The sequence below is a fragment of the Hydra viridissima genome, unplaced genomic scaffold, assembly GCF_058129835.1.
Source record: "Hydra viridissima isolate aposymbiotic clone 2 unplaced genomic scaffold, HvirCarnegie_v1 scaffold_3, whole genome shotgun sequence".
In the NCBI taxonomy this organism is placed as follows: domain Eukaryota; kingdom Metazoa; phylum Cnidaria; class Hydrozoa; order Anthoathecata; family Hydridae; genus Hydra; species Hydra viridissima.
The window spans coordinates 4,476,586-4,486,961 of NW_028324302.1; the positions used below are offsets into that span (position 1 = coordinate 4,476,586).

At 28.9% G+C, this 10,376-nt stretch overlaps 1 protein-coding gene across 5 annotated transcripts; it reads right to left on the bottom strand.

Moving 5' to 3' along the window:
* Nucleotides 1–659: 659 nt before the first annotated feature.
* On the bottom strand, nt 660–10,015 carry LOC145202005 (endothelin-converting enzyme 1-like). Of its 5 annotated transcripts, none has more exons than XM_090083501.1 (17): nt 9,086–10,015; nt 8,516–8,584; nt 4,508–4,621; nt 4,087–4,176; nt 3,722–3,855; nt 3,399–3,621; nt 3,169–3,267; nt 3,011–3,088; nt 2,705–2,808; nt 2,526–2,584; nt 2,386–2,437; nt 1,954–2,021; nt 1,641–1,765; nt 1,321–1,386; nt 1,135–1,230; nt 946–1,022; nt 660–867 (listed from the first exon to the last, which is right to left on the bottom strand). In XM_090083501.1, the coding sequence occupies exons 1-17, from the start codon at nt 10,013–10,015 to the stop codon at nt 768–770; spliced, it is 2,484 nt and encodes an 827-aa protein (XP_089939627.1). In that variant the 3' UTR covers nt 660–767. The 5 variants fall into 5 exon arrangements, 4 of the variants coding, with proteins under 4 accessions (XP_089939627.1, XP_089939629.1, XP_089939630.1 ...); XR_016451319.1 differs by having other exon boundaries at nt 783–867; nt 3,011–3,084; XM_090083503.1 differs by lacking the exons at nt 8,516–8,584; nt 9,086–10,015 and adding an exon at nt 7,707–8,465.
* Nucleotides 10,016–10,376: the final 361 nt, after the last annotated feature.

Consider the following 10,376-nt stretch of genomic DNA (forward strand, 5'->3'; position numbering starts at 1 on the left):
ACTGAAACAACAAGTGGGTTGGCTTCCTTTAGTTTGAGATTACTCATAGTTTTAGGAATTGATAACTTTATCATCCCATATTTACTATGCGTACCATATTAAGGATCCCTTTTCCCTATCATCTTTTTTTAGTGCGGGTTAGGCTCTTGAAAAAATTACGATTGAAAATGAGTATTTTTTAAAAATCAATCGTCAAATACTATGACGTTTTTGAGACAGACACTTTGGGAATTACAAGCGGTGACTTTTTTTTGAATACTCTAAAATAAAACAGCTCGTTTCAATAAGTCTTTAAAACGTCACGATAAACAAAAAAAAATTGTAAAAGTCAATTTTAAATAAGTCTTGAATTATTTCTTAGAGATCTTTAAAAATTTTTTGTATTACGAGTGTTGTAAAACACAGCGTAAAGTTTCAAAGATGCTTGAGAAATAATTCCCACAGAAAAATTATGTATAGCGAGCGTTTAACTGCGGTAATCAAATATAAACAAGTTGACAGACTTCACTTGAGTGGTGAGAAAATGAAATATATAAATAAGAAAATATCAGCACGAATTAATCTTTAAAAAACCATGTGAAAAAATATTAATAATAATAAAATACAAAGGCGATGTATTTAAGGATAAATTTTTTATTATATAAATTTAATGTTAAAACTATAATTTATATTATATATATATATATATATATGATACATTGCATAGTATAATCTTCTCCGCCAGATATTGATTGGAATTATTACGATATTGTTAATTGGAAGAGGAGCTACCACACTCTGCATTTCTTTTTTGGGTTCATAGTCGTTCCAGAAGTGCAATTAAAAGCGCGAGAAAATTCTTCAAGATTGGCAAGTGGGCCGATTACTCTAGAATTCAGATATAATTCATAGCGACCGGAAGCAAATAAAAAAAGAGATTGAAGAAGAAATACTACATGAAGTTACCTGTACATTGCTGGGGAATGATAATCTATTTTTAGCTGTCTTTTTACATATTCCTCCCTGTAAGCCCCGCACCATACCTTTAATAAGAGAAGCGAATTAAATGAGAAAATATTATTACCGCGTGACTAAATTTAACAATACATCATTTAAAACGATTTTTTTTCTGTAAACTATAAATGTTAAAAAGACCTGTGCATGCGAAACAAAAAGTAATTGCTCCATCGTCAGTGGAATTCCTGGTAAACGTTTTTCTTCACCGTGTAAAGCCTGCCATTTCTTGTAAGCCTGGGTATAACAAATGACAAGATACAAAAAAGTATAAAACCGATGAAAAACTATAAAGAGAAAAAAATACTTTAAAAAAAACCTTCTTACCATGTATGCTACTTTAATGCCTCCATTGTCAGCAATATTCTCACCCAGGGTCAAGTTCCCATTTACCTTTATTTTATAAAAAAATCAGTTAACCCTTCATTTTTATTTTATGTCTTAAAAATTGGCAAAGTAAAAAAATAATAAAAACGTATACATGAGTTTAACATAGAAATTACAGAATAAATGCCATTGCATATTTTACTTATTTAATTTTACTACATGGAGCATAATCATTCAGAAAGACATTTAAAAAGCATCTTAAAATAATATTTGTATTTCTTCTATTTCCAATTAAATAAAGACTTCTACTTTTAACTTACATTTATATCATACATAGAATACATTGAATATTGCTCAGCCATACAACCTGATCTCTCGTGAAATGCATTTAAACTTGCCTTAGTCCACCAGTTTTTACGTTCACCATTTTTATCAAATTGACGTCCTATGAGAGAAAGCAGGAGGATTTTAGAAAAGCTGTTAAGATAAAGACTTTTGGGAAAAAATTTTACACCCAGATATAGGTGCAAAATCTTTTTACATATATCCAGTAAGATAATAAGTAACTCCCAAATTAAACTGCATGACTATGTCATAAAACTAAGTATGGGATTTTCAGTCAAATAATTTTACCTAAATCATCAAATGCATGTGTAACTTCATGACCGACTACAAGTCCTAAAGCACCGTAGTTTAAGGCCCTAAAAAAGGTATTTAAAAGGTATACATACATATTACAAAGTACATATACTCAACCTACAAACAAAATACTTAAAAAATTAAAAATAGATAATCAAGTAGAAAAAAAAAAAACAACAAGTAAATTCTAAACAAATGAAATATTTCTGAAATTCTTAGCAAACAAGATATTTAGATTTTACTTTCAAAATCTTCTGTCACTTTATCATCATCTTAAAGACTTAATAATTTAAAGCTGTTTATAGTTTGTCACTATAAAAACAACTTCTAAAAACTTGATAATTAATCACAAAAATTACATCAACTGACACCTTAGTTTTAAATATGCTAGTAAATAAAAAATTTATATATAAAAAATTATCTTACATGGGTCCTAAATTATCATAGAAAGGAATTTGCAATATTCCAGCAAGAAATACTACAATAAAAGAAATACAATTACATGCATAGACTATAATAAATCTATATAAGAATTAAACATCCCATAAAATACAAACAAATCATACCCATTTTGTTTTTGTTTGGATCAAAGTATGCTTCTACTAGTGTAGGAGGTAAATCATACCTGAAGAATATCAAACATAAAAATCATTTTCAAGATACCTTACACAATCCTGCACTAAAACTCATGCAAAGAAAAGTTATTGTTGCAAAATAAAGAAAGTAAACTAATTTGACAGCTTACACTGTTTTGTCAACTGCTTTTAAGAGAAGACCTAAATTGGATAATCTCTTTTCAGAGAACAACAGCAACACATTTTCAAAATAAGTTTCTTCAGCCACTTTAACCTAGAAAGTTCAAATCAGTTTCAATATGTAGCTTTTTTTTTTATAGTTTGAAATACTCGGCTTTAACAAAAACACAAGCTCATAAAACATGTGTAACAAAACATCTAACAAAAAAAATCATAAAACAAAAATTATGTAAAAAAAAAAAAAAAATTACACAATAATAATTAAAAACAATTCTTTCAAAGTAAGATTTTAATACCTTGCTGTACATGATATTTAGGTAGGTATCATTCTTCACATAATCTGGATATCCTATGTTGTATTGAATGGAATCTACCTAACACAAGAGAATTTGGTGGTAACAAATATTTTCAAAACAAATGCGGCTGCAAGTTTCACTAGATTGCTGAACCCTACCTTTTCAAATGCCTTTGCCTTGGTTAACTCATCCATCCATAAAACATTTTTTAAATTGTTTTTAAACTCCATTGTAATGTTTAATAAAATCTCTGTTGCCTAGAAAAAATTTAAACTTTTGTTATTTAAAACAGTGATACGAACAAAAAAACAAGTCTCACTGCCACTTTGAATTGTCATGATCATCTTCATCATCGTAGCAACAATCTTTATCATTAGTAAATTCTTACCAAAACTTTATCAGAATCTGTCAGTGCTTTTTCAACATACAAAGAAGCCAAACCAAACTCCATCGTTTGCTCTATATCAGCAATACATTTCTTCCACCTGTCAGGTTTTTCTTTTATACCAAGTACTGAGCTTATGTAGGTAAACTCTGCTTCTTGAAAATGCTGGGATGCATAAGAGCCATACTTCCAAATGGTTATCCAGATAATGTAATCTTTCACAATCCTAACAAAAAATTTCAAAAGCAAGTGAAATAGAAAAAACTAATATTTTACGATGCATGTAGATACACTATTTATTAAAGAAAAATTTATTTTTAAAGTACCGTTTGTCTGTTGATGCTATTAATTCATTTAGAGCTTTAAAATAGTCTAAAGACCTTATACCAATCAAGGTATAATCTTTTATTTCAATATTTAGAGGACTAAAGTAACCATTTGTTAATTGCAGCCAATCAATCTAAATTAAAAATAACTCAAATTTTAGATATTTAATTATAATTATCATTAACAACATTTAACATAATATTTAATTTAATAACAAAAAAAGGCACAATAACTAAAATATATACAAGATTAATTTAAAAACATACAAGATTAATTCATTTTTGAAAATAAAAAAACATTCTTATTAAACTTGGTAAAATAACAAAAAAAAAAAAAAAAAAAAAAAAAAAGTGAAAATTAAAACCTGAGAACCAACAAAAGCATTAAATCTGCTGACGCTTGTCAAGTTGTATTGCTGCATTACATTTCTTATAAAAGAAGCATCCATAGCAATCTATAAAAAATCAAACCTTTAATGTGATTTTAACTGATGTAAAATCTAAAACTCATGAAAGACTTGTAGAAGCTCCTGTAGCAAGCAGGCATGCTAATAATATATATTTTATTTTACTATGGTATACATATAAGATCATTTCATAAAATTTAAATGATCTTTGTCAACTTGAACTCTATGTGAATTTTAGTATACTTAACCAACTGTTAGGGCCAAAAAAAATGTTTTAAACTGTGGTCTAACTCTATGGTATATTTTTGTGACGTACAGAAACTTAACATGATAGTATATACATTTAAATGTACTTTTTTAGAATTCATGTGGATTTTACCTTAGCTAATTCAGTCTCAAATAGCATAATCTCCTCAATGAATTTATCAGCATCTTCAACTTGTCCCAGAAGTGATACATAACTTTTCATCAAAGTTTGATAGCTTTTACGAATCTAGAAATAATATAAGCTCACACAAGATGAAACTTTGAATATAACAGAAAAACTACGAATGTTAACTTATGAAAAATATTATTATTAACTTATGAAAGTTATGAATATTAAAAAATGACCTCAAAACTTACAATTAAAGATTTTCACAACCAACAAGTTGGATTGATGAGACGTTTCTCAGTATGAAAATAACATTTAAAATAGTTTCTCAGAATGAAAAAGATCTTTATGCATACACTTAAAGCTGAAGAATGTGAGATGATGACAATGTAAGATCGCATATTTTAGTTGTGGAATGTTATTTTGGCTTCTTCCATGTCACTCTTTAAAAATGATTCCTTTATAAAATACCAACGGTACTGGTAGTTGAAACATTACAATTAAAATTCACTTTAGAAACTTATTATGATGATTTTTTTGGGAGTCTTATTGTAAGTTCTTAGAAATTTAATTTTTCTGAAGAATCAAATTTGAATTAGTCCAGCGAGGCCAGTTTAAAGAAATAAGTATCGAATATTGCGGTATTTTCGATTGCCAACTTCAACGTATTTAATTGTTTAGTTGTAAACGGTAGGGTCGGCCGAAAAAATGCCTTTTTCTTTTTTTTTTTTTTTTTTTTTAAATAGACAAAAGTATATTTAGTAAAGATCAGCAGAGTCTACTCGATATTCCCATGGCAATAAAGTCAGGAAACTGTAAAGAGGATTAGCTGTAAATGATTCTGATCACTTATCACACTCGAGGTGGTTGACAATAATAAATCAAACTCTCAGATTGCAATTAAGTGATGAAAGCCCTACACCTGAACTTCAAGAAATAATTATGTAAAGTCATAAATGAAATAATTATGTAAAGTCATAAATGCTAAAATGGCTAAGTATATAAACAAGCAAATAGTCTACAGACTTATCAAGGCTTGCCTTAATTAATACTTATCTGAAGATTTACGTTATAGCCAAACTTGTGTCATGACTTAGTTTTAAATTCTACACGAGACAGATAAAAAGAGGACGTTTATCAGAAGATTCATGTTACCTTTACTTAATATCAAGGCCCAAGTACTCGTAAATAATTAACTGGATGGTCTATGATTTTCTTCTTCATAATGGAAAGATATCAGTGACGATAAAATTGAAATCGATGAGATTAAATCACTTGAAATTAAAAACTCTTTGATTTTCAACTGTCAAAAATCTTTTAAATTTCATAAACTATTAAGGCAATGATGCGTGACCAGCGGATGTTGATTGTTTTAAACAACTTTTAAATATTTTATGTTTCTAATACATAAGAGTTATCATCTAATTGTTGTTTTTTTCAACTTTGGAGCAAATGTGAGACCGATACATATAAACCGATTTTATTTGCTTTTTTTATTCTTTTTAAGTCTTCCAAAAATGCAACTTTTCCACGGTATTAACTTGAAAAAAAATTTTTTTTCATTTTTCGGCAATCCTAAAAACAACTTAATTCATAGATTTTTCATTGATTATCTTAAACCTAGTCTTTAGCAAACCAGAATAGCGCTCAAGAACCTACTTTTCCCCCTCACTTTTCGATTAACTTCTTATATTGGGATGAAGTGTCATCTGACATTTCCAATCGTTCAGGAGCGTAAAAATATCTGGCTTTGTATTTATGTTTATATTACATTTAAACTATTGACGCGCAGATAAAGTTTATATACAAAAAATAACTTTATCAACCAACTTTTCATACAAATTATAGTTGCTTTTTTTTTTTTTACGAGGACGTAATAGAAGATTTTACAGCTAAACAGGTGTTTCAAATGATTAACTTTATCCTGAGATAAGTGAAAGCTTATCGAGAAGATAAGCAAAAGTCTAAAATTTTCGAAGAGATTGTCAAGAAACTTTCAAAAGTTGAAAAGTTTAAAACTTTTGTTCAAAAGTTTGGCTCATAGACGTAATTGTCTAAAAATAAATATTTCTTAGCATAATTTTAGTTCTAAGATAATAATTTAGTTGAAATGTATTATAAGAATTTTATTTTTGAATATTTATTAAAAAAAGAAAAAAGATTCAATCAACGAAATCTTCACAATTAAATAAACAGAATATAACGACAGCTCCTTAATTACAACTTCAGAGACATTTTTAAAATTTTGCATTTTAAGGTATTCTTGTCCTGAGATTTTTCGTTTTGATGTAAGCAAAACGCAAAATGATATAATTTTTTTATTTCCATAGTAAACTCAATCTAGATTTCAAAATAAACATTCTTTAGTGAAAGACTTTATGTTAAGAACGTTAAGCTATTTGATGAGCTATTGCGTCCGATACTATTTAGATTTGTAAAAACATTTTGAATCTCTAATACTTGTTATCAATAAAGCTTAAGCGAATTAAGCTTTTAAAAATAAGTGTCTACATTGCTAATGAGAATTATGTTTGTCAGAAGCACATTAAGGGAGTGAGGCCGCAGAAATCATTCTTTTATTGAAAAAAGGATTCGTTTATCAATTTTTGCAAGCGTATTTTCACTTCATTCATTTGCTCTTAATTTAGTTTCGGTTTTAACAAAAGCTCCTTCCCTTTTTCTTTTCTAATTTTACAACTGAGTTGACATAAACGATTGCTTGATTCTGTTGACGAATGTTGTTTTCTTTTAATGGTGTGTGTCCGTCGGCGCCCTTACAAAAAAATACTTAAGAGCTGAAATAGTGGCTATATTATATAATTAATAACATGCTTATAGAAGTTGAAGTGTTACATATAAAAGCATGAATGTTAGCACTTAAGGGTGCGTTGCCCTCTCTCTTCTTATCTCATAGAATATTTATTTGTTTTTCGTTGTTTTTTTTTTTGGTTAAAGCTATAATTTACATACTCCAAAGTAACAAGCAAATCAAAACGCACAATATTTTCAGGAATAAAAATTTTTTTTAAGGAAGACTTCAATAAGTAGATATAAGACTTAAACAAAAGATTTCCTCCGGGATGTGTGTAACTGCACGTGTGTGGAAAAAAAAGACCTTGTTCAGCATCTGTTTTAACGCCCAAAAAACTAAACCGTAATATGTACTCTACTTAGATGAAAACAATAGTAAAAATAAATTTCTTACAAAAATTTTGTCTGATAAAAAGATAAAATAATCTCCAAGGTGCCAATAAACCCATGCGGTTCGTCTTTGTCAACTGGTTTAGTGTCATATACCATCGTCATATGCTAACTATTATTAATTACGTTCAATGAATAAGTTTCAATGAGGTCATATCGAGCTTAATACAATAGTTAATAGTAATTCGAAGTTAACCTTGGTATGCGAATTTTATTATCTTAATCGTATCACAAAGGATACGCTAATTAAAAGATAGATTAGGCACGCTAATCCCGTTAGATTAAGCTCGCAGATCATAGTTGAATTAAGCTTGCTCATCTAAGTTAAAATAAATTTACTTCCAGTTTATAATAAATTTGGTTCAAAACATTTTGGAATGATTAGGTAGCTAATCAACGTAAGGAAATATAGAATGCATATTAGCAACATATGGCGAGTAGCTTTTAAGAACTTGACTGTTTGAACATGTTTGTTTTTTTTTCTTACTCTGACAGCCAGATTCCTTCAGCGCACGAAGCAGAACGGTTGTTGAATAAGTAAAGAAAGTTACGCATACGTCTTTAAAAAAACACATACGTCTTTAAAAAAAAAAAAATTGTTACATTCCCTATGACCTACTGGTACTGCTTACATCCTTTGGTCAGTATTTTCACATCTAAAACCATCTATTGTAATTAGAATAACTCTGAACCCAGAACTTTCCATAAGTGGAAGTAAGCGCAATATTTTTTTAAATTTTCATTTTTTTTAAAAACGAGTTTAAAATTACTCTTTAAATGTAATGCAAGCTGTAAAAATTTAAAAAGACTTACGTATTTTGAATTTTCATCGTCCATAAGATAAATTGAAGGATCAGGGATGGGAAAATCAGGTGTGTTAAACTAGACAGAAAGAAGAATCTAACTTAAAAGCATGCTTAGCAAGCTTGAAAAACAAAATGAAAACTGTACCAAAATGTCCCTCAACATTTCTCGGGCAGTTTTCTTTAAATAAAACACTTTCTTAATGTGTTTTTTCACACAACATAATCTCAAATCAAATTAAAAATGAACAAATAAGATTCGTGGTAAAAATGAGGATTTTTAAATTGAGGTAAAAATAACGGTGAGCAAGTAACCGTGACAAACCTTAAATAAATTATTACCATAAGAGATAAAATATTTTTTTGGTATCTCATTAAATTAAAAAAAAAAAGATATTGAAGCCTGAAATTTAACAATTAGATGGTGAATTAGAAGGAATGGTAAAGATGAATTAGAGGACTGTATGTACTAATTACTCAATTCCCAAATGAGTCAATGCACAATCTAAAACCATTTAGCTTAACTTAGTACACAATTTGTTTTAGGGAAATAGGATTAGGTTAAAAAATATCTTCATACCTCTAAAATATGTTTTGATGAGTCAATATCATTAACTTTAACAATAGATTTGAAGAGAGGTGATTGGATAGTGTCGTCATAAACTGATGGTGTAAAATATTTATGACTCTGAATCAACAAAGTAGTAATATCATTATCTGGTGTTGCGTTCGATTTTACAGGAGACCATTTACCAAATTTGAATAGTAAATCTTTTAAAGGATTAATTCCTAGGTTTTCCACTAAAGGTAAGTTCATGCAGGATTTATAAAAGCGAAAGATTTTAGCTTTGAACCCATCTCCACTAGACTGGTTTTTTTGTTTTTCTATAATATCTCTAAGCGCAATATTTTTATTTAGATTCAACAGCCCCATGGTATCTAATTTCGCTTCTGATGGAGGGATTGGATGAGTGGCAGGCCACAAGCCACAAGCAAATTCATGAAAATTGTCACATGGTTCTACTGAAAAGTTAATCGATTTTTTTAAGTTGTCAGCCAGTAGTTTGCATCTCTCTGTTTCGCAAACTTGTTCGGAGCGGTTGTCAATAGTAACTGTTCTTTTGGAAGAAGAAGATATAGAAGAAGGAGTTATTATTTTTGAATACTGCGCTTGTTCTTTTCCACATGCTTGCTGTAAACAAGGGTTTTGTTGTGATTTTTTAAGAGTTAGTAAGGCAACAATTGCTATAGCAACAATTAATGTAATAACAACAATAATACCTATAACAATGTATTTTTTCCTGTGCTTTTTAATGTCTTTGGAAGAAGCTATTTCGCTTCCGGATCTAAAGACAAGTCTAAACTTTTCTTCATTAAATCTATCGTTGACCGAGTCTAATTTAATCATTTCTTGATTAATAGGCCTTAACAAGACCTCTTCTCCTTGCTTATCATTGAACGATTCATTCAATAAAACATCTTTATTAAAGTTATAATCTGTTTTTGACATTTTCGTTTTTGCTGTTTTGTTATAAACTACTAAAGTTACGGTAGCGAAGCATCAAACCTTTTCAGTAAATTTTTCCTTTCCATTTTGAAATATGTTTTGCTAAAAAGTTTCTTTAACTTTTAACCACCAGCTTTACAAAGAGCAGTTTTGAAGTGTTAAGAGCAGTTTTGAAGTGCAACGTGTTTTATAAATACCCTAAACATAAACAAAACAAGAATTGCAAAAGAAAACAACGACATAAAGTTTGTCATTTACAGCAATCATAGAACACTTTTAAAAATCGCTTTTAGTAAAATGGTTTGAACTACCAACACTGTTTTTCTCCCTCTATCTGAAACTCGCTAAGTTTCCTTCCACAAGT